At 38.1% G+C, this 25023-nt stretch overlaps 1 protein-coding gene, 1 non-coding gene and 1 pseudogene across 11 annotated transcripts in view; 1 reads left to right on the top strand and 2 right to left on the bottom strand.

Annotated features, from left to right (window-relative positions):
• The window catches only part of VEZT (vezatin, adherens junctions transmembrane protein), an 80462-nt gene that overhangs the window by 7363 nt on the left and 48076 nt on the right, over positions 1–25023 (bottom strand). For 7 of the 10 annotated variants that reach the window (XM_032298322.1, XM_032298310.1, XM_032298290.1 and 4 more), the window contains 5 exons: positions 24519–24668; positions 19049–19196; positions 11008–11339; positions 6182–6375; positions 222–328 (listed from right to left, as the gene is read on the bottom strand). In XM_032298322.1, coding sequence (XP_032154213.1) covers positions 222–328; positions 6182–6375; positions 11008–11339; positions 19049–19196; positions 24519–24668 — 931 coding nt within the window. The remainder of the gene's footprint in view (positions 1–221; positions 329–6181; positions 6376–11007; positions 11340–19048; positions 19197–24518; positions 24669–25023) is intronic. The other 3 variants (XM_032298317.1, XM_032298299.1, XM_032298362.1) reach the window with 1 other exon arrangement.
• LOC116527797 lies at positions 3521–3628 on the bottom strand. Its single transcript, XR_004258739.1, has one exon. It is a non-coding gene; the product is annotated as a U6 spliceosomal RNA (small nuclear RNA).
• Positions 7045–7823, top strand: LOC116564919 (annotated as a pseudogene).

Here is a 25023-nt window from a genome sequence, read left to right as displayed (position 1 = left end):
GTTCAATAACTTTTAAAAGTCACTCAGATATGGACAATTAGATATAAATAACAAATAATAAAATTAGATATAATAAATAATAAAAGTCTGCTGTCGGATTCAATGAATTCAGAGTTAAGCACTAAAAACTAATGGTCTGATATAAATTCAACACATTATATTTTGAAGCTCATTAGAAACAGAAATCCAACGAGGGACAAAACAGTAATTTTCACCCTTACCTGCTCCTCAGGGATTGGATCTTTGTCTGCAATGTGTAGAGTAGGAGTAGGTTGCATCAAAGGTACTACTGAACAATGTGGGTTTTCACACACTATTTCAGGCTTGCCTTAAAAAAGGGGGAGCAGGTGGGAATAAAGATAAGAAACAGGCCACACAGACACGAGTGAACATCTAATTAAAAATATCTTTGGGGCCAGGCGTGGTTGCTCACACCTCTAATCCCAGCACTTCAGAAGGCTGAGGCGGGAGGATTGCTTGAGCCCAGGAGTTCAAGACCAGCCTGGAAACAAAGACAGACCCAAAAACTAAAAAAGAAATTAGCTGGGCATGATGGTGCATGCCTGTAGTCCCAGCTATTTGGGAGGCTGAGATGGGAGGACTGCTTGAGCTGGAGAGGACAAGGCTACAGTGAGCCGTGATTATGCCACTGCACTCCAGCTTGGGCAACAGAGCTAGACCCTGTCTCCCCCAACCAAAAAAATCCTTGGTACCAACACTTTGTCAATTTCATAGTCCAACTTGTTCTAATAACTTTTTATTTATAAAAAAAATTAAAGATACTAAAATGAACAACAATAAATTAGATTTACAACTTAAAGTTTTTAAACTCTTGGAGGAGAGAGAACCTGGCCTTCTTCTCTCTTCACCTGACCACAGTATCTGGTACACACTAGGTACTCTATAAATACTTGTCAAACAAAATATTATCATTCATAGCATAGGAACAGTCTTAAGACAGACCATCACTCTTCTTCACAAAATACAAACTTCAATCTTACCCTGAGGCTATTTTAACTTTCAGAAGTTGGAATTGGAAATGAGTTCACAAGTAAACGTCTTTAAAAGACCACCCTAGTGAGTTTAACTTTGATTAATTCTTAAAATTTGTGTTTGGTATTTAATGACAGGGTTAGTTAGTCTCATATCCAGTTGGCAACCATTCATCATTATCTTTCTACTTGAAAAAAAAAAAGAAGTATGCTTTAAACTTCCTGATTTTTACTTTTCAAAAGTAACAATAGTTAAATGGTGGGGAAAAAAAGAAGAAATATTTGGGAAATGTTATAAAAAGATGACTGGTCAGTTTGTAGGCAAGATGTCAGAATGATGAATAAATTAATAGAAAGCACTAACGATAGACAGACTAGTATGGTGGCTAAGAGTTTTACAGTTAGTCACAACTGGTTTAAATCCTAGCCCCTGCTGCTTTCTAGCTTAACTTATAGTTATCTGTAGAACAGTGGTGAAAATAATAGTACTCTTTTGTAAGATTAAAAAATACATAAAAAATGCTTAAAACAATGCCTGCTACAGATTGCATGCTCAAAAACTGCAATTACTGCTTAACTAGAAGAACACAGATTTCATTACATCAATGCTGACACCATACATTGAGCTCTTTGAATGAAAAGAAAAATCCATAAGACTACTGTTAATAACAGTAAACAGGTACATTAAACAGAGTGCTGATAATCCAGCTCTCAAACAAAACAAAACACCAATTTGCAGCACTTCCTGATTTCCAGTTCCCATGGTGTAAATACACCCACTGTGATCAATTCTAAGCTACCAGTGATGTTAAACTGACTCACAAATTTCTGAATATTTAACAATCTCTGGAGAGCCAGCTCCAGCATGTAACTCATTTAACAAAAATCTAACGAGAGGCCAGGTGTGGTGGCTCAAGCCTGTAATCCCAGCACTTTGGGAGGCTAAGATGGGCTGATCACTTGAGGTTAGGAGTTGGGAGACCAGCCTGGCCAACACGGTGGAAACCTGTCTCTACCAAAAAACACAAAAACTAGCTGGGCGTGGTGGTGTACAGCTGTAATTCCAGCTATTGGAGAGGCTGAGGCAGGAGGATCATTTAAACCCAGAAGGGGGGGCTTGCAGTAAGCTGAAATCGCGCCAATGCAATCCACACTCCGCCTGTGCAACACAGAGAAACTCTTTCTCAAAAAAAAAAAAAAAAAAAAGGCCCGAAAAATTTTTAAAAACCCCCCCGAATTTTAACTACATGCTTCCAGTAATAGTTTTTACAACGAGCACAGGTTATAAAGTGAAAAAAGCTCCCTGATGACCTTATCCCTTCTTTCTGAAAGCAGGGGCCTGCCAAATCTGCCCCACTGCCTGTTCTTGTAAATAAATTTTATGCTAGAACACAGCCACACTCATTTAAATATAGTCTATGAGTGCTTTCATACTATAACAGCATAGTAAAGTAGTTTTAACAGACACCATACAGCCTGCAAAGCGGAAAATCTTCAGGAAAAAAAAAAAATTGCAGACCCTTGCCCCGGGGCAATGTTTCTAAAATTTCTCAAACTTTAACATGGATACAAATGACCATATCTTATTAAAATACAGGTAGATATAAAGTCAGGGGTCCATTTGTAACAAACTCTCATGTGATGCTTATATGCTAGTCTGGGGACCACTCTGGGTAACAAGGCCCTAGAGGTAATAAATGTAAAGAGTTTTAAAATAACATGACACACACACATACACATGTGCACACACATATATTTTTGAGACAGGGTCTCACTGTGTCACCCAGGCTGGAGTGCAGTTGTGCAATCATGGCTCACTGCAGACTCGACCTCCTGGGCTCAAACAATCCTTCCATCTCAGCCTCCTGAGTAGCTGGGGCTACAGACATAAGCCAGTGTGCTCAGTTAATTTTTTTTTTTGTACAGATGGCTGTTTTGCCATGTTGCCCAGGCTGGTCTCAAACTCCTGGACTCAAGCGATCCTCCCTCCTTGGCCTCTCAAAGTGCTGAGATTATAGGCATGAACCACCGTACCTGGCCTGTGATATTTTTAATAATGGAAAACTTATTAACTGGAGATTAATCTTTTCTATGGCAATCTCAAGTAATGCCAAATTATTCTCAATGATTTCCCAAGCTTACGACAATATATATATATAGATATATATGTGTATATATATGTATGTGTGTGTACATACATATATACTTATATAAAATCTATATAAGCCGAGTACGGTGGCTCACGCCTATAATCCCAGGACTTTGGGAGGCCAAGGTGGACAGATCATGAAGTCAAGAGATTGAGACCGACCTAGCCAACATGGTGAAATCCCATCTCTATTAAAAATACAAAAATTAGTGGGGCATGGTGGTGCTCGCCTGTAGTCCCAGCTACTTGGGAGGCTGAGGCAGGAGAATTCGTTTGAACCCGGGAGGCAGAGTTTGCAGTGAGCCGAGATTGTACTACTTACTACATTCCAGCCTGGCGACAGAGTGACGCTCTGTCCCCCCCAAAAAAAAATTATATATAAAATATGGAATGATTCATGAATTTGCATGTCATCCTTATACAAAGGGCATGTTAATTTTCTCTGTATCATTCTAATTTTAATACATGTGTTGCCAAAGCCAAGCACCCTAATCTTGATTTCTAAATGCCATTCTCCATTAAAAGGTTTTACAAGCCATTCCTCCCTCCATCTCCAATTCTTGCAACTACTCATCTGTTTTCTGTTCCTTTGCCAACTTCAGCGTGCCTCATAAGTGGAATAACATAGTACGTAGTGGTTTGAATCTAACGTCTTTCACTTGGCATAATGTATCAGAGATTCATTCATTGTTTTGGATGCAATGGTAGTTCACTTTCTTTTGTTGCTGAGTAGTATTTCATTGTATGGATGGATGTAACAGTTTAGTCACATCCCAAAGTCTAGCTGCTTCTAGTTTTAGTTTATGAACAAAATATTGATGTATAGGCTTTTGTGTGAACACTAAATTTTTACATTTCTTGGTTAAAATACATAGGAATTATACTACTGGGTCATATGGTATATGTATTCATAGTGGTTAAATTTTTGATGAAGAAAGCATATTTATAGAACCTCAGAGTACTTCTTTACAAAATATTTATCATGAAAGACTATAAGGCAAAGGAGAATAAAGAGCATGACAACTGAATATCATGCACAGTCTAGGTCTAGACATATTAAAAATATTGGGACAATTAGGGAAATTTGAATGGGTTCTGTGGATAAAATGACAATACTGTGGATGGTGTTCATTTTCTGATTTTGATGGTATACTGTGGGTATATAGAAGAATGTTCCTGTTTTACAAAAATGCATACAGAAATATTTACTGGTAATGGGGCTTCAAGTCTACAACTTACTCTCAAGTGGGTAAGAGTAACATCACCATCAAAAAATTATACACACATACAGACACATACATAGAAAAGGGAACTGTGGCAGAATGTCAACAATTAGGGAATATGGATGAAGGATACTTTCAACTATTGTAACTTTTCTGTAAGTTTGAAATGATTTCAAAATAAGACCTTTTTTAAAAAAGATAATGGCTAAACAAAGTACCTGCTTCTTAAAATATTCAAATGAACACTTTTTATTTAAACCTGTGTAGTCATAGCCACTGTGAATGTTTTAGTGAGAAAAGTTTGTGAACTATTTGTCTTAATCATTATTATCTATGAGCAAAAGCCACACATACGGAAAAGAATTAGAAGATAGCTTATCTTCCACATGTGTACCTATGCAAAAATCTTGCATGTTCTTCACATGTACCCCAAAACCTAAAATGCAATTAAAAAAAAAAAAAAAAGAAAATAGCTTATCTTAATTACCTACCCAATGAGGTGGAGACAGTTTTCAGAGTAATGGTTCACAATACTGGATAAGTGATAGACTAAGATTCAACATCTCAGAGTGTGGTAAAGAAGGGGTGAATGGGATGCATTTTTTTTTTTTTTTTTGAGAGACAGTGTCTCACTCTGTTGCCTAGGCTAGAGTGCAGCAGTGGCCTGATCATAGCTCACTGCAGCCTCAAACTCTTGGGCTTAAGCAATCCTCCTGACTCAGTCTCCTGAGTAGCTGAGCACTCAGCTACTCCTGTCACTGGGCCTCGCCAGGATACAGCTTTTAACAACCAAAGGTCTTCTGAGTATTTCTATTTGTAGAAAATGTACACAAAAGCTCTAGATGTCATATCAGAAAGTTTAATGTGCATAAGTATTTGCAAATATTAGAATTTCTTGGTAGATTTATCCTTTCGAGAAAAAATTATTTACAGTTTACATTTGGGATAGTAAGAAAACCTACAGGTAGTATATCAGTAATTCACATGTTAATATTTCCTTTGGAGAAAGTGAATACTTTTACTATCTAAGGATTTGTTCAAAGAAATTATTGCAAATTTAGCTGTAAACAACAACAACAAAAAAAACCAGGATGGTAAAGCATTAATTATCTTTAGCAGCAATGCAAATTCTATGCCTAAGTCTGAGTAACATCATAATAAAGATCCAAGAGATAAATATGGTTCTGTTTTGCAGCACAATTTTCAAAACTTGATATGCACAACACGAAAAATGAAATCAGTGAGGTAAAAACAAGCATAAAATCTGAGTCAATAAAAGCAGTTTGATGGAAAATCTCAAGACTATTTTTTTTACTAGTAGCACAAAGCAATCTGATACATTGTCATTAAATAATGACACAATGTATTTAGATTTTAGTACTAAATATGTAGTGTCACTAATTATATCATTTGTATATTATTTTTGAATGACTGAAGTAAGTATTTTATTTTAAAAGAAAAACTCGTTTCTAGCCCCAGACTATCAAACTCATTCTTTTATTATCCTAACTGAAAAAGAGTTTTTAGGTCTAACAATAGAAAAACACTATGAAAATTTATTCTCTCATTTCTGCTTTTTTAAAAAAGAATATGATTCACTGAACTTTCAAATCATATTCATTTTTTATTTACAAAATGAGAGCTAATAATTGTATTCAGTGTCACTTTGTACGTATAAATTCAACATAAAAAAAAGTAAACTAAGAAATTTTGAAGCTAATTTCATCATGAAGACAAGAAATCCGCCTAATAAAATCCTACCAGAGTGGAATAAGCATGTCTGATAAGCATATGCCAAAGAAATCTCTCACAGGTACCTTTTTTATCTGTATTTCTTTGTAGCAGTTTGTCGACCTGAGAAATGGCCTCTTCCCAGCAATTGTTGCTTGCTTGAACATGGGGCTGAATCGACTTTAATTTCTGTTCTAGGATGTGATAAGCCTCTGACATTAGTTCCTGCGTTTCTTTAGTACAAACAAGCTTTTCAAGTTCATCTTCAAGAATTATTACCCTGAGTCACAAAGAAAAACAGAAACAGATTTCTATAATTTGAAATAAAAACTTTACAATTTATAAGGCTTATTTTAAAATACGTTTAAATCGTAGCACTTTGGAAGGCCAAGGTGGATGGCTTCAGCTCAGGAGTTCAAAACCAGCTTGGGCAACATGGTGGAATCCTGTCTCCACCAAAAATACAGAAAATTAGCCAGGCGTGGTAGCATGTGCCTGAGGCTGAGGTGGGAGGATTGATTGAGCCTAGGAGGTGGGGGTTGCAGTGAGCTGTGGTAGCACCACTGCACTCCAGCTTGGGGGACAGAGTGAAACCCTATCTCAATTAAAAAATAAAAGCTTATAAGATGAAAAATGTTCTAGAGTTAGACAGTGGTAATGGCTGCACAACAATGTGTATATACTTAATGCCACTGAACTGTACATTTAAAAATGATTAAATGATAAATTTTGTTATATATACTTTACCACAATTTTTAAAAAAGCTTATAAGAGTATGATATATTTATTCAACAAATATTTCTTGCATATATACTAGGCATTTTGAGCTTAAAAATAAATTAAGCCCATCTTCTAGTTATAAGAAATAACAAGTGATATTACACATATATGTAAATAAAATATACCGACCCCAACTCCCTACTCCACCCACCCCCTACTGAGCCTGCCAACAACAGCCTAGAGTGCAACTCCTTGGCGCCCTCCCCCCTTCGGTGTGGCTCGAGCTGGTGACACTGAAGACTGGAGACACCACAGACCCACAACCTGGAGCAGCTTGGATGCAGGGAATAATAGCTCTTCAGGTCTGCAATAAAAAATGGCTTCCAATAAAACTACATTGCAAAAAATGGGAAAGAAACAGAATGGAAAGGTAAAAAAGTTGAAGAGCTAGAGCCTGAAGAATTTGTGGTGGAAAATGTACTAGATTGATGTGTAGGGAATGAGAAAATGGAATATTTCCTGAAGTGGAAGGGATTTACAGATGCTGACAATACTTGGGAACCTAAAGAAAATTTAGATTGTTCAGAGTTAATTGAAGCATTTCTTAGGTCTCAAAAAGCTGGTAAAGAAAAAGATGGTACAAAAAGAAAATCTTTATGTGACAATGAATCTGATGACAGCAAATCAAAGAAGAGATGCTGCTGACAAATTAAGAGGATTTGCTAGAGGTCTTGATCCTGAAAGAATAATTGGTGCCACAGATGGCAGTGAAGAATTGATGTTTTTCATCTAATGGGATGATTCAGATGAGGCGGGCTTGGTGCTGGCAAAAGAGGCAAATATGAAGTGTCCTCAAATTATAATTGCTTTTTTTTATGAAGAAAGACTAACTTGGCATTTTTGTCCAGAAGATGAAGCTCAATTATTGTTAACATTGTGTGTTTGTGTGTGTGTGCGTGTACACACACATACACATATATAGATGCATGTATGTGTGTGTGTGTGTGTGTGTGTGTGTGTATATATACATATATATAAATTTGTTGTAGGGTGTGGTGGCTCACACCTGTAATCTCAGCACTTTGGGAGGCCGAGGCAGGTGGATCACCTGAGGTCAGGAGTTCGAGACCGGCCTGGCCAAAATGGTGAAATCTTGTCTCTACAAAAATTAGCTGGGTGTGGTGGCATGTGCCTGCAATCCCAGCTACTCAAGAGGCTGAGGCCGGAGAACTGCTTGAACCTGGGAGACAGGGGTTGCAGGGAGCCAAGATTGCACCACTGCACTCCAGCCTGGGCAACAGAGAGAGTGTAAGACTCCGTCTCAAACGAAGGGGGGGGGGGTTCTTGGATTTTTTTACCTACTAGTGTGACAAAATAACTACATTCTAATGAAAATCAGGTTTGATATTTTCATTTTGAAAGTAGCGTTGGAAGAGTTGTTTTCTTTTTTTTTTTTGCACCAATAGCACTAGCTACTTTGAATACACAAACCCTTTCTGTAGTTGCCTCCTTTATCAGAAAAGAAAAATAATACAATATCATAAATAATTAGAACTATCATTTTGTTTCCATTTTATAGATAAGGAATTAGGCCCAGGGAGTTGGGCAAACTTGCCAAGAGTCACAAAGCTGGTAAGATGTAAAACTGGGCTCAATACAGGCATAAAAGGATAACACCACAGAGAGACAGATAGTGTTACGAGAATTAAGAAGGGAAAATTACTACCAACTATAAAGACAGATGGGGGACAACTAAGGAAGAGGTATTTTTGAGGTAGCATTGAGGGATGGATTAAATTTGAGCCTATATACAAAAGGTGAGAAAGGTTTTTTTTTTTGGTTTTTTTTTTTTGAGACAGGGTCTCACTCTGTCACCCAGGCTAGAGTGCAGTGGTGTGATTTTGGCTCACTTCAACCTCAGCCTCCAGGGGTCAGGTAATCCTCCCACATCAGCCTCCTAAGTAGCTGGGACTACAGGCATGCACCACCACAACTGGCTAATTTTTGTATTTTTTTTGTAGAGACAATGGTTCACCATGTTGTCCAGGCTGGTCTCAGCTCCTGGGCTCCAGTGATCTGCCCGACTTGGTCTCCCAAAGTGTCAGGATTACAGGCGTTAGCCATTGCACCTGGCTACAGGCTTGTTCTATTAGGTTGGTGCACAAGTAATTGCAGTTTTGCTATTAAAAGTAATGGACCATGGGAAAAGGCATTTATACAGTTTGGCTGCACTGAAGGAAAGGAATGAGAAATAAAGGTAGAAACAGACTGTAGTCAGGTTACGGCAAACCCTTTTTATAGTATGTTTTGTAAAGACTTTAGTCTGAGCTGCTATGACTCCAAAACCAGTCAAGATTTTCAGTGAAGTGAGAAAGCAAATACATGCCTCAGTAACATTAATTTGGCCATACACACCCTGGAGGTGAAAAGAACAGTTAGAGATTAATGCCCTAGTGTAGGCAAGGGACAATATTGTCCTGCAAAAGTGGGAACAGCAAAAAGGACAAGGGGAGAACAGTGAAACACAAAAGGAGCATTCTAAAATATGAAATACAAAACAATTCTTTAGCTAAACTTTAAAAAGTTGTATGTAGCAGCACACAGAGCAAATTGGATATGATAGTTTGTGACCAGTGTACTTTCTAGTGAAAATACTTAGAAAGGTGAGACACATTAGCATGTATTGAATATTCCACTTTTAAATAGGACAAAAATTTCCCATGCATAATCCACAATTTCTGCCCAAGGTACAAAGCTCCTCTTTTTTGTGTTCATGTCTACCTTGGGTAGCACTCTTTCTTCCCTGAGTCATCTTCCCTCACTCTAATGCATTCTAATATGCAGAATTTTTTTTGGTAGCATATTTCTGATTCTATTGCCAAAATTTACTTCTTGGGAGACTCTGGCTTTGCCTACAACTTTCCACTGAAATCTTATTTTCCTTTGATGATAATCTAACCTTTGCCACCTACTCAAGTGGAGATGCGCCTATCGCCCAGTTCTCTGCAGGAGGCAGGGCTAAGAGCCTGGTTAGCATTTACCTGCCCTCCTAGAACAGCAGATATAGACCACTGGAATACCCTGACTTCATAGTTTCTTTATTTTTCCTATGCCATAATCTTTATATCAGCCTTACAGCTAACCATTTCAGGCCTTCAACTTAGCTTCTCAAAATGTCTTTCTGACTTTAAGTTTCTATCCCCATATCTCTTATCCTCTCTCATTCTAGTGAAACTAGCCTTTTGATTTTGCTGATATGTCAAGTCCTTTTGACCCATTCTTATCTTACAGAATTAATTGCTGCCTTCCTCATTCCACTTCTTGCCTTGTATCCCAGGGTCAAGTACATTAACTACAATCTTAGCTCTTTAAATTCCTATGACCTTCCTGATTACCAACACAACATGAACCCAACCATTCATTTGATCCAGTCATGCATGATGAATATTTAACTATTAGAGAAAAATTTCACTAGAAATGACTGTATTCAATTAAATGACTTGACTCAATTTTTAAACTTGAAAACTTCCATGTAGAAATATGTGAAAATAGTATTTTCAGCAGATAAAGGTATACCAAAGTAGAACATAAAAATTTAGAAATGAAGGTAGGGTATCAACAATTTCATACAAGGTAGGAAATGAACAAAATAAACTCTATGCTCTACACTTTGCTCTTCAACTGGGACCACAAAGCTTGTCCTATGCTACAAAAAAATTTCTAGATCTGCTATAATTAGAAAAAATAGCAATATGTTACTCTTCTACTATATACGACAATGCCTCTTGTAACACACTGTTCCAATACTAGTAGAATATTTCTATTAGACTGCAGATTCCAGTTTAAGAGTCCTACCTTAAGAAAGTTAAAAGAAACTAATTCTTCATAACCATCTCCATTTCAGCTCTCAAAGAGTATAAATAATACCTGCTTTTAGCCTATCTTTCCAAGTTTTCTGTTGAACTAAGGAAAAGTAAAAACGAAATAATGCCCTCAAGTTATAGTACTTACAAATTATTGGGTTTTGCTATATTTGTAGCTACAAACCACTCTTCATGATCATGTCTCAATTTTCTTTCTTTTTTCTAGCTAGGACACAAGCCAACCACCACAATGGTATGCAAATGAAGGTTGCTAATTACTGAGACCTTTCTCAGTAATTATAATGAGTAAGTATAATTTCTAAACTTACTCATTCAGTAATGCTTTCAGATGGAGCTGCAAGCTGCGTACTGCTGTGTGAACATTATTCAACTCTCTTGACTTCTGTTGACTTTTGGATAAATACTGTGGTACTGACTGGTGCTGAGTTTCAAAGTACCGATAGAATTCATAGCTGCGCTTAAGCTCTTCCAAACAGGCAGAATGAGCATGAGGTAGACCTTGAGTCACATCAGATAAGATACGATGAGGCAGGAGTGCTGGAGTAAGTAAGGGCCCAGGAGGTGAATTGACTGTAGAAAGTAATAGAGTTAACCGTCTGAAGAACTCTGAACTCTGTGCCACCCAGAGTTGGAACAAAACCTAAAAAAAAAAAAAGAAAAAAGGACTAGATCAATAACAAAGATTGGTTAATGTTAAAAACTATAAATTTTGTACTTTATCCTTAATAATAAATATAGCTGAGCTTGAACTACCTTAAGATTAGCCAGGAATATGATTGTCAAATATAGTATGTGGGAATTTATGATTCCAATATAGCAGGTAATACCAATATATAACTTAGTACAGTTCTGCTCCAAATGGGAAGTATTGATGGAATAAGATACACTATTAGAAGTAAATCTTCACTCATTATTTAAAAAAAAAATTTCACATAGGAGAAAAGAAGACAGTTGGAGTAGTGGAGAAGATATATATACATACATATATATATATATATATAATCGCCAAAGAAATGGATCAAAAGCTTGGGTTTCAAAATAAGACTATTACCTTGCCTTATGAATTAGCTAAGAAATTAATATAAAAATCAGTCCAGGGCCAGGCGTGGTGGCTCACACCTGTAATCTCAGAACTTTGGGAGGTGAAGACAAGTGGATCACTTGAGGTCAGGAGTTCAAGACCAGCCTGGCCAACATGGTGAAACCCTGTCTCTACTAAAAATACAAAAAGTAGCCAGACAAGGTGGTGTGTGCCTGCAGTCTCAGCTACTCGGGAGGCTGAGGCAGGAAAATCATTTGAACTTGGGAGGTAGACATTACAGTGAGCTGAGATGGCACTACTGCACTCCAGCCTGGGTGACAGAGCAAGTCTCCAACTAAAAAAAAAATCAGTTAAATACTCCAGAATTTAATGTCTGACATGAGAAACTGCAAAACCTATATTTTAATTAATTTATTTATTTTTGTGATAGAGTTTTGCTCTGTTGCCCAGGCTAGAGTGCAATGGCACTGTCATAGCTTACTGCAATCTCAAACTCCTGGGTTCGAGTGATCCTCCTGCCTCAGCCCCCCTGAGTAGCTGGAACCAAAGGCATGTATCTCCATACTCAGCTAATTTTTAAGTTTCAGAGATGGGGTCTCAGTATGTTGCCCAGGATAAAGTCCTTTTTTAATACAGTCTAAGTATGTTCACAGGCCCGTTCTGAGATACATCCTGAATCCTGGTAGCAAAGGATTTCCCCAGATATAGTTCTATTCAAGATGAGGACAGTATCTCTGAAACAAATGCATGACAAAACAATGTAGTCTGAAACAAGAGGTAGCAGGCAATAAAAAGAGGATGAAACCACTTTAATTTAGATTCCAATTATTCACATCCATGAAAACAGACAAAATTTAGATGGTTTTATTAAATAAATTTTAAAAGTATGCCAATAATGAATTAAGACAATTTCATGTAAATCTGTTTTACCATTAACATTTTTTTTAAGTGAGTAAGGCCAAAGTTCCTAGTTGCTACATAAGGGATTCTTGAATACAAACAGGTTTACTTGCAAGTCTTCTAATCCAACTATTGAATTTTATGATTACAATGATTTTCTTTATTCCTTTATTCATTCATTCAGAAATGATTTCTTGAGCACCCACAATGTGCCAGGCACTGTTCTAGGTGCAGATAAATAGCAGTGAGCAAAAATGAAAAGAGTCCCCACTTTGATGGAACTTATTTTCAAGTATAGGGGCATAAATAATAATCTACAAGTAAAAGATCGAGTTTCCCTTTTCCAGTATTGATGGTCCAGGAAGAAAAAGAAAGATAGTGTCTCTTGGTTGATGGGAAAAATAGAGCAAAGAAGGAGAACAGCACGTTGTGTGTGTGTGTGTGTGTGTGTGTGTGTGTACACACATATGAGGTGGGGGAGAAAGAGAAAAGGAGAGAGGAGAAGGGGGTGGCCAGGGAGGTCTCTACACGTGTCACCTAAAGCAAGTGAGCCATGAGACCAACATCAAGGGAGAAAGTTCTAAGGAGCAGGAAGTCAAGTGCAAAGTACTGTGGTAGGAGGACACAGGGCACATCTGTGCAACAGCAAGAAGGTCAGTATGGCTGGGGCCAGGTAAGCAACAGGGAGCAACTGAAGGGTTCTGAGCAGAATGGTGACATAACCTGATTTATGCATTAAGGGACCCATAATGGCTGCTGTGTTGAGAGATTATAGGAAAGTGTGAGTAGAAGTGGAAAAACCTGTAAGGAAGTTACTGCCATAATCCAGGTAAGCATTAATGAGACCACAGTGGTTAGTGGTGGAAGGTGAGCAGCAGATGGACTTTGGATACACTGTCAAAGTAGAACCAACACAATCTCTTGACTGATTGGTATTTAGAAGGAGCTAACAAGGATGATTCCAGCATGTTGGGTCAAGATAACTGAAAGCATCAAGTTGGTACAGCTTACTGCAACTTTAAAAAAGACTAATTTAGGCCAGGTGCCCGTGGTTCCCACCTGTAATCCCAGCACTTTAGAAGGCTAAGGTGGGAGAATTGCTTGAGGCTAGGAGTTGGGAGACTAGTCTGGGAAACACAGTGAGATCCCCATCTCTACAAAATATTTTCTTTTTTTTTTTTTGAGACGGAGTTTCACTCTTGTTACCCAGGCTGGAGTGCAATGGCGCGATCTCGGCTCACCGCAACCTCCGCCTCCTGGGTTCAAGCAATTCTCCTGCCTCAGCCTCCTGAGTAGCTGGGACTACAGGCACGCGCCACCATGCCCAGCTAATTTTTTGTAGTTTTAGTAGAGACGGGGTTTCACCATGTTGACCAGGATGGTCTCGATCTCTTGACCTCGTGATCCACCCGCCTCGGCCTCCCAAAGTGCTGGGATTACAGGCTTGAGCCACCGCGCCCGGCCCAAAATATTTTCTTAAAAATTAGCCAGGCATGGTGGCACTTATATGAGGTCTCAGCTACTTGGGAGGCTAAGGTGGGAGGACTGCTTGAGCCCAGGAGTTTAGGGTTACAGTGAGCCATGATTGCACCACAGTACACACCAGCTGTGTGACTGAGCAAGACCCTGTCTCCAAAGACTAATTTATTATCCAATCACCAACCCATTATCCACTTAAACCAGAACTCAGAAATGTGTATTTTTTTTTTTTTTTTTTTTTTGTTTGAGACAGAGTCTTGCTCTGTCACCAGGCACCAGGCTCGAGTGCAGTGGCATGATCTTGGCTCACTGCAACCTCCGCCTCCCGGGTTCAAGCAATTCTCCTGCCTCAGCCTCCCGGGTAGCTGGGACTACAGGCACATGCCACCACACCCAGCTAATTTTTTTTGTATTTTTAGTAGAGACGGGGTTTCACCATGTTGGTCAGGATGGTCTCGATATCTTGACCTCGTGATCCGCCCGTCTCAGCCTCCCAAATTGCTGGGATGACAGACTCGAGCCACCACGCGCCCAACCCCGTTTGTTCTTTAGATAAGGGAAGCTGCTCTGGATAAGGAGATAGCCATAGCCTATAGGCAAACAGAAAATTTTGATTTAAAGTATTTTACAGTGTGTGCATTTATTTTTCTAAATCAGGAAATATATGACTTTATAAATTTAAAAAACTAGTTAAAAAGGAAAAAAGAGGGATAAGGACTCCGTGGTAGGGACTGATTAAGTATCTCTAACCCGAAAATTTGAATTGAATTCCCATTTGAAACTTTTTGAGCACCAACATGATAGTCAAAGGAAATGCTCACTGGAACATTTCAAATTTCAAATTTTTGGATTAGGGATGCTCAACCTCAATGTGTAATGCAAATATTCTAAAATCTGAAAAAATCCAAAATCCAAAACACTTCCAGTCTCAAGCATTTTGAATAAGGAATATTTAACCTGTATTTTATTTATGTCTCCTCAGGCTACAATTCGGAGGTTGCTTTTCTTTCCAAAGGTGCAATACTTGCCTCAGGAAATATTTCAGATTATATTTAGCTATAATCATCATTGTTAGAAGGTAGGACAGGGAGACATCAATAGAGAACAAGTCTCACATTTCAGAGCAGGTCATACCAAATATAATTTCAAAAATCAACCAATATTTATTAATTGCTTATTCTACACCAGGTGCTGAACTGACAAACATCTAATCCTTTGGAGGCAAGCACTGCAATTAACCGATTTTAATAAACATAGAAACAATGATTTGCCCAGGACCACATCAGTAGTCAAATGATGGCGCTAGAGTGAAACCTGGAAAATCTGACTGCACAGGGTCCATAACTTCTCTTTGCTGCTTAAACTTAAGCTAGAGTACAATTCAGGCTTTAATACACTTTTAAAACCAGTATATCAACAGCATAAAGAAACAAAGAAATTGCCAAGGTATCTCAATGAATTAACAAAAAGTAATTTACAAGGAAATGAAACACTATAATTGTTTCTCCAAGTCCTTAAAGAATAACAACTATCACCATTTGCGAGTACCCATTATATGACAAGCCCTGTTCTATTTAATATGTCTTCTCATTTAATCTAACACCTTATAAGGCAGGATGGTAACTCTTTTTCACAGGTAAGATAAGTTCAAAGGATAACTTATTCAAAGGCAAATGACTAGTGAGTCAGAGCTAAAATATAAACCCAGGTCTGCTCAATTTTCTACATTGAGAATCTCTTAAATTGTACTTTGAAAAAAATCTTTATTTTCCTTAAAGAATAAAGCATGATCAGGATATTGAATTTGAAAGGGAGTGAAATTACCCATAGTCCCACCACCCCAAAGAGTAGCTATTAATATCTTGGTATTTTCTCTCTCTCTCTTTTTTTTTTAAACAGGGTTGTGGCCATATTGCATATATACTTATGTATCCTGATTTTTTCACTGGCAACAGACATTTCTCCAAATTTTTATAGAATTTTCACAAGCAAGCTGTAGCTGCTACACAATGGTTTACCATGTGGCTTTAGCATGACTCATGCAGCATTCTATTGTTGAACTTTCAGGCAGTGTTCCATTGTGCACTATTATAAACACAAAGTGAATAAGCAACTTGGTATATAAAGCTTGACTATGTTTAGAATAATTCCCTGCAGTCTGCAGAAGGGGAATTACAAATTCAAAGGATAAATCATTTAAAAGGCTCTTTACAGTAGTCAAATTGCATTCTGAAACAAAGAACTTGAGAGAACTGAGGAAAGTACTGCAGCAGCCTAAGGAAGAAATGATGGTGGTTGGGACTAGGATGGTGAGAGGGGTATAGAGAAAAAAGTGGACAGGTTTAAAATACATTTTCAAGGTAGAAGTGACATAAGAATCTGCTGACAGACTGGATGTGAGTGGGCAAAAAGAGGATAAGAAAGATGGTGCCCAGGTTTCCAGTTTAGGCGGGAAACCATTTATTGAGATGGATTAGAATGGCAGTAGGAGTAAGTCAAAGCACATTTTAAGTAACAGGGAAAGAAAGAAAACAAGATAATTAAAACTTTTATGTTGATTCAGAAAATGTGAAAGATATGGAAGTCAATACAGTTTCAAAACAAAATGGATCTTGATAAATGCCATCAACAATATGTGCACTAATTTTCATAGTATCAAGGGAAGTTTTAAAGACCAGAAACAAAGAAACATCTAAGGAAAGCTTACTAAATACTGAAAAGGAACTTAAGACACTTGGATCAATGTCTTAAAAAAATACTAGTGGAGGCTGGGCATGGTGGCTCACGCCTGTTATCCCAACAATTTGGGAGGCTGATGGGCAAATCGTTTGACCTCAGGAGTTTGAGACTAGTCTGGGAAACATGGCAAAACCCTGTCTCTACAAAAAATACAAAAATTAGCTGGGTGTGATGGCATGTGCCTGTAATCCCAGCTACTCAGGAGGCTGAGGTGGGAGGATCACCTGAGCCTGGGGAGGCTGAGGCTGCAGTGAACTATGATTGAGCCACCACACTCCAGCCTGGGTGACAGAGTGAGATCCTATCTCAGAAAAAAAAAAAAAAAAAAAAAAAAAAAAAAAAAAAAAAAAAAAAAAAGAAAAACAAAAAAACACCTACTGGAAGTACCTCATACAGTGCTTTTATAATTAGCTTTAACTTTTTTCTGTGCTATTATTTTTCATCAATATTTTTCTAATATTAACTCTAAAACAGTTCATTACATGTATATAACACAAATCATTACGAATTCCATATTATTGAACTTTTAATTGGTTTCCAATGTTGGCTGCTATAGTAATGTCATGAACATACTTTGAGTATATTTTTGGGTACTTTCTGAGATAAATCTGTAAGGGCAAATTAAAACTGCTAGAATAAAGCAATTTTGCTTATACACTTGTATGAAGGTTGGTATTCACTGCTAAAATGAACCAGTTTATACTTTCACCACTGGTGTGTGAGGTCTCCCTGAATCTCCAATGATAATGAAATTACCAACTTTCAATATCCTTGACAAAATGATCAGCTTATTATTTTTATTTGTGTTCTTTCATTACTAAGATGAGACATTTTATCGTATTTATTGGCCATTTGTATTTCTTCTTTTTTTTTTCTTTTTAGGCTAGTCAAATGAAGCAGCGGGAGTGAAGAAAGAACAAAGAAGTCTATAACTGGTTGTGATCAATTCGTTGTAAAATACAACCTCCCTGGGACTAGCCTGTGTTTCTGTTTTTTTGTGAACTGTCAGTTCATGCACCTGACTTATCTTCTACAGGTCTCAGATACCTTATAGAGTGCTCTGTATATAGAAATAATTAAAACCCTCTGTTATAAATCATTGTGGCTGGGAACGGTGTCTCATGCCTGTAATCCCAGCACTTTGGGAGGGCGAGGTGGACTGATCACCTGAGGTCAGGAGTTCGAAACCATCCTGGCCAACATGGCAAAACCCCATCTCCACTAAAAATACAAAAGATTAGCCAGGCATGGTGGTAGGCGCCTGTAATCCCAGCTACTCAGCAGGCTGAGGCAGGAGAATCTCCTGAACCCAGGAAGTGGAGGTTGCAGTGAGCCGAGACTATGCCATTGCATTCCAGCCTGGGTGACAGAGTGAGACTCAGTCTCAAAAAAACAAACAAATAAATCAATCATTGCAATTTTTCTTGAGCTTGTTTGCATGTAAAGTATGTATTATTTGAAGTCAAAAGTTTAATTTCTTTCTTTTTTTTTTTTTTTTGAGACGGAGTTTTCTTCTTGTCACCCATGCTGGAATACATGGTGTGGTCTCAGCTCACTGCAACCTCTGCCTCCCGGGTTCTTCTGCCTCAGCCTCCCAAGTAGTTGGGATTACAGGCGTCTGTCACCACACCCAGCTAATGTTTTGTATTTTTGTTAGATATGGGGTTTCACCATGTTGGCCAGGCTGGTCTGCCTCAAATTCCTGACCCCAGGTGATCCACCTGCCTTGGCCTCCCAAAGTGCTGGAATAGCAGATGTGAGTCACCAGGCCGGCCCAAAAGTTTAATTTTTATGTAGCTAAATGTAATCTTTTGTGTGGCTTTTAAGGTATGAAAAAAAAATCTTAAGAATTTTGGAGATATCCATGTTTGTTGCAACAAATGGCTAGTTATAAAATCACTCATATTGGTCTCCAATTAAAGTAAATTAACTTATCTCCAAACTCTAAGGCATTTCTTATATATTAAGCGTTTTAAGTATTTGGACATCAAAATATATGGATCTCCTCTTCTGATCTTTATGATACTCTCGGCTCTTAAAGACAGTGTTTTAACCATCACCAGGGCATTTATGATGATGGTATGCAGCAAACAATGAGGGGAACAATTGCAGCATTCACATTCAGAAAGCACAGACACAATCCAAATATATATCTTTTCTTTAGCCCTTCCCTTCCACAAATGGATTACCTTCAATGCAGGCAGGCTGAAGCCATCTGTAAAGTTATGCGCTTCCTCTTCTGAAATCTGCTCTTCACTAAGTCCAAGTCCCAGTTCCTTAAAAGGCACCACACAGATGTAGTTGGTTACATTGTCACTCTCAGAGTTCAGGGGGTAGGTTAAATTAGGTTAAGGCAATCAACAAAGCCTTTTCATGACAGCATAAAAGATACAGTGAAATTGTCCTAGATCACATTTACTATTCTGTATTCTGAAATTTTGCATGAGGAGATTTACAGCAGTTTTTAAACAAAAATTAATTTTAAATATCCAATATATTAACATAACACCTCAGTTATCTTAGAGAATACTTGTGAATACAATTTTTAATGTCTAAAATATTAAAAGTTCAACTCTTCAAAAGTGTTAAAGTGGTATCTATTTATTTATTTGAGATGGAGTCTTGCTCTGTCACCCAGGCTGGAGTGCAGTGGCACCAGCTTGGCTCACTGCAACCTCTGCCTCTCATGTTCAAGCAATTCTCATGTCTCAGCCTCCTGAGTAGCTGGGATTACAGGCATGTGCCACCACACCCAGCTAATTTTTGTATTTTTTGTAGAGATGGTGTTTTGCCATGTTGGCCAGGCTGGTCTCGAACTCCTGGCCTCAAGTGATACGCCTGCCTTGGCCTCCCAGAGTGCTGGGATTACAGGCATGAGTCATTGTGCCTGGCCCTGTTATTTTTGACACCTGCCTTTTGAAGCTGTATTGTGCACTTTATTGTGTCATGGTTTAGGGCCCTCACTATGCTATAGCAAACACTCTTCTTCTCAGTCTGAATACTTCAGGACATCATTAGTTGAATGTTATTTGAAATACACAGACTGATATAAGTGGCACTAGGTCTGTTCTATAGACTACTGTTAGGTTTCCTCTGCCCTCCTCCTTACAGACACTTCAAAATCAACAATGATTTTTCCGTTTAATTGTTTTTCTAAATAATTATATCCATATAATTCTTGATGATGAACCATCCTTGCATTTCTAGCATATTCCTATTTGGTTATACTATAATAATCTTTTGATACAAACCAATATTAAATTTATAAATATTCTATTTAAACATTTTGTATCCCCATTTGTGAGACTGGTCTATATTCTTTGTAATAAACTGGTTTTTATTCTTTGTAATACAACATGATTTGGTATTGAGATTATAGTATTTTCATAAGTAAAATGATATAGAGAAACTTTCTAATCTTTTCTATAGTCTGAAATTTTTAAAAGCTTTAAAACCATCTGGATCTGGTAGTTAAAAAATTTTACATTCACTTTGTTTTTGAATAGGTAATATATTCACAGAATTCAAAAATCACACGATATTAAGGGATACAGCAAAAACTACTTTCGGCCTCTATTCCTTAGCCATGTAGTTACACTATCCAAATGGAAAGGCAATTCCTGTTACCAGTACCTTCTAAGATTTTTTATACATACATACATAAAAGCAAATTCAAATATAAATGTGTATCTGGAGATATGTAGGTAGATATACATGCATGTAAACAAACATACACATTTATCACTGTATAAACACAGTTCCTTTTATGCACAACTTGAAGGATACAATAAATACTGATCCATGCACTTTGCAGTTTTTTTTCACTTAATATAATTTGGAGATCCACAGTAGAACATTAAGAACTATACTACTGTTTTAAAAAATAGTTTCATATTTTCCATTGTCTACATATAAACCAGGTGTTTTCTTCTTAAAATTGAGTATTCTTTAACCTATGTCCAATCTCTTCAAGTTTTAAAATTCTTCCTATGTCAATTTTGCAGATTTTTATTTTGATAAGAAATGAGGCTGGGCTCAGTGGCTCATGCCTATAATAATCCCAGCACTGCGGGGGGCCGAGGCAAGAGGATCCTTTGAGCCCAGGAGTTCGAGACCAATCTGGACAAAATGGTGAAATCCTGTCTCTACAAAATGAAAAACAATTAGCCAGGTGTGGTAGCATGTGCCTTGGTCCCAGCTACTCAGGAGGCTAAGACAGGAGGATTGCATGAGGCCACAGTGAGCTGTGATCATGCCACCACACTCCACTGTGGGTAACAGAGCAAGAAAGACCCTGTCTCAAAAGAAACAAAAAGAACCACTTTTGCCTACATTTTCTTTCTTTCTTTTTTTTTTTTTTTTTTTTGAGACAGGGTCTCACTGTCACCAAGCGCCAGGCTGGAGTACAGTGGCATAATCTCGGCTCACTGCAACCTCCGCTTCCCGGGTTCAAGCAATTCTCCTGCCTCAGCCTCCCGAGTAGCTGGGACTACAGGTGCACACCACCACGCCCAGCTAATTTTTGTATTTTTAGTAGAGACAGGGTTTCACCATGTTGGCCAGGATGATCTCGATCTCTTGACCTCGTGAACTGCCCACCTCAGCCTCCCAAAGTGCTTGGATTACAGGTTTGAGTCACCAAGCCCGGCCGTTGCCTACATTTTCAAAGTTGCTGCTGTGGAGTTGCACACTATCCCTTACAGTTATTTTAATGTCTTCCACATCCATGGTTACCACTGTCTTCTCATTACTAATCTTGTATATTGCTGCTCTTTACTTTGATCAGGCAAACAAAGGTTCAAGGGTTTACATATCTTTTTTTTTTTTTAAGATGTAGTTTTGCTCTTGTTGCCCAGGCTGGAGTGCAATGGCGTGATCTTGGCTCACCGCAACCACTGCCTCCCGCGTTCAAGTGATTCTCCTGCCTCAGCCTCCTGAGTAGCTGGGATTACAGGCATATGCCACCATACCTGGCTAATTTTTTCGTATTTTTAATAGAGATGGGGTTTTTCCATGTTGGTCAGGCTGGTGTCAAACTCACGACCTCAGGTGATCTGTCTGCCTCAGCCTCCCAAAGTGCTGGGATTACAGGTGTGAGCCACTGCGCCCAGACAGGTTTACATATCCTACTGGTCTTCTCAGAATGATTGGTGGATTCTTTTTCAGTTTAATTTATTAAGGTTTCTTGTATGGAGAATATGATCTGGTCCCAGGCTACCTCTGAGTCTCATTTCATACTCTAACCTCCAACTTGCTGTGCTCAACTCATGATGGCCTTCTTTCTATATTCCAATCATGCTGAATTCATCCTTGCCATCAGATCTTTATACTCACTGGTCTATCTAACTGGCATACTCTTCCTCCAGCTCTTTCTCATTATGCAAACCCCAGTTTAAATGCCAGCTCCTCAGTGAGGCCTTCCCTTACCATCTAATAAAAAGCAGCACTCCACCAATCATTCTCCATCCTATTCCCCCGGTTTTTTTCTTTACAGTAACTATTTTATCTGAAAAATCCCATCTGTCCATATATTTTATTTATCTACTTATTTATTTATTTTTGAGACAGGCTCTCACTCTGTTGCCCAGGCTGGAGTGCAGTGGCACAAACACAGCTTACTGCAGCCTTGACCTTTGGGGCTCAAGGAATACTGCTGTCTCACCCATTCAAGTAGCTGGGAGTCCAGGTATGTGCGTGTGTGCCACTACACAACTAATTTAAAATAATTTTTGGAGGTGGGGTTAGAGACAGGGTCTCACTATGTTGTCCAGGCTGGTCTCGAACTCCTGGGCTCAAGTAATCCTCCTGCCTCAGCTTCTGAAAGTGCTAGCATTACAGGCATAAGCCACCACACTCAGGCCATGTTTTATTGATTATTTTATCTACTACAAGGTAAGCTCCATGAGAAAAATAATCTTGTCTATCTTGTTCACTGCTAGGTCCCCAGTTTCCAGAAAAATGACTGGCACAAAGAACTCATATAATATGTAGTCTTTAATAGGCTAGCCCTCTCACTCCCTAGCCCACATTGAACTACAAGCTCCGTAAGGCAGGGATCATGTCTATTATGTTTATCACTGTATGTCTAGTGATTAGCATAATGCCTGGCAGTCTGTGCTCAATAAATATTGACTGAATGACCAACAGTTCACATGCCACACTGTCATATCTCTATTTCTTTCCATATGTTTTTGCTTCCTTCTACCCGGAATGAAGACTCTTATCATCCTCATGGCCAACTCCTATTCATTCTCTGAAGCTCAACTTAGGTGTCACCTCCCTGAAAGCCTTCTCTGACCCCATAAGCCGGCCCCCTGCTACACTGGAAGGCACCCACGGCGCTTATATCATATTATGAATACTAATTTCTTTATTGATCACATTCAAAAGTCTTTACAAGTAGGTAGTACATATTTTTACTCAGTTTTCCCAGCACCTGGAAGAATGACTGACCTATAGCAGGCCAGCATTTAGGCAATGGGGGGACAAAATGGGCAAGTTCTTCCTAAAAATTTAAATGCTTTCTCTCCATTATATATATATGTGTGTGTGTGTCTCCATTTTATATATATGTGTGTGGAGATGCATATATACATACTTCATATGTATATGAAACTTCCATATACATATAAAGAGCGAGAGAGAGAGAGAGAGAGAGAGAGAGAAATGGTTTTAAGTCATAAGTCCTACAGTCAAGACACAACTTCATCTGTTAGTAGTTGTATGATACCAAACAAGTCACTTAACCTCTATTTTTGTTTTCTCATAAAATGGAGATAAGAAAATCTAGCTATAAAGGGATGTATAAGGATATGATAGAACATAAAGCATCCTGTAAACTTTAAGTATTATATTTATCAGTGCTGCAATACCCAGCATCCTGAAGTGGCAAAGTTGTCTTTTTGCCTTCTATTTAGTCAGAATTTAACTTATCTACATGTCTTTACTAACATAAAGCTCTTAAATGCCTTTATTTTCTGGCTAATAGAACTAATTTCCTATTTTAATAAGTTTAAGCGACAGACTTATTGTCATGTAGTCTCTGAGTGCTTACTATAATGCCAGATGCTATCTGATCTCTTTACATGCACTAACTTATTTGATCCTAACAAAAATCCAATAAGGAAGATCATGTTATTACTGCCATCTTAAACATGAGTAAAGCAAGGTACAGAGAGAGGTTAAGAAACTCGCTTAAGGTTACTGATAACTCCACTGATAGCCAGTGTTTGAACTTAGCCATTCTGCTCCTAGAACCTGTTTTTTTTTTTTTTTTTTTTGAAAAGGGAAGGATTTCTAGTTGCCAGTTTATTAACGTGCCATGATGCAAATCTGCCATGTTAAGAAATTTTAAAAAAAATGTCAGATCTAGCAAAGCCAGGCTCTTTTGACTTCATTCTTTGGATGACTAAAGGAAGAGACTTCAAGTTTTTTCCTTGTTTTTAAAGCAGCCACACAAGAGCAGAATTGCTTCCTGTCTGTTATTGTCATTCCCCCAGGAATGCATTTCCAGTTTTAACATAGAAGCGATGATGGAAATTAGCTTCAAAATAGCCAATCTCATTTTACAGTAAACTTTCACAGGATACAACTACAGTATCTACAATACCAGGACTCCAGAAACATTGCTTATTTTCATATATAAACAGAAAAGGATATTTTTTCAGCATATATAGGGTAGCTAGCCTTGCTGCTTGGAAGTTGGCTCTTACAGTTCGGTAGACAGCTTTCCGAAGACCGATGAGATGCTGATTTGGATGCTGTCCAGCTTTATTAAATGGGCAAGCAGCACTGACCCTGTCAAGCAAACTTGAAAAGTAAAATGTGATACAACTGTACAGGTGTCCTAAAGTTTTTGTTTCCTAAATCCACAATTCTATTAAATGTAGAAAACAAATTTCTCTTTCATGATTTTCACTAGAAAATGATTATGTCAACTCAGGTCTCATAAAACAGTCATTTCTGTGAATATATATATAGAGAGGCAGCCACTAAAAAAAAAGGACAGATAAAAAATTAAAATCTCAAAGAGCAAAGGCTTCCTCTGATGTGGGGAAACAATGGATTCTGGCTGAGATATAACAGAAATGTAGAAATATTTATTAAGAATTAACATCCTTTTTACATAGACACTCTGCTTGCTAAAATATATTAGAGAGGAGCT

This window comes from Sapajus apella, unplaced genomic scaffold (genome assembly GCF_009761245.1).
Source record: "Sapajus apella isolate SASKATOON/1434 unplaced genomic scaffold, GSC_monkey_1.0 scaffold2, whole genome shotgun sequence".
In the NCBI taxonomy this organism is placed as follows: Eukaryota; Metazoa; Chordata; class Mammalia; order Primates; family Cebidae; genus Sapajus; species Sapajus apella.
This window is presented reverse-complemented; position numbering and strand designations above follow the sequence as displayed.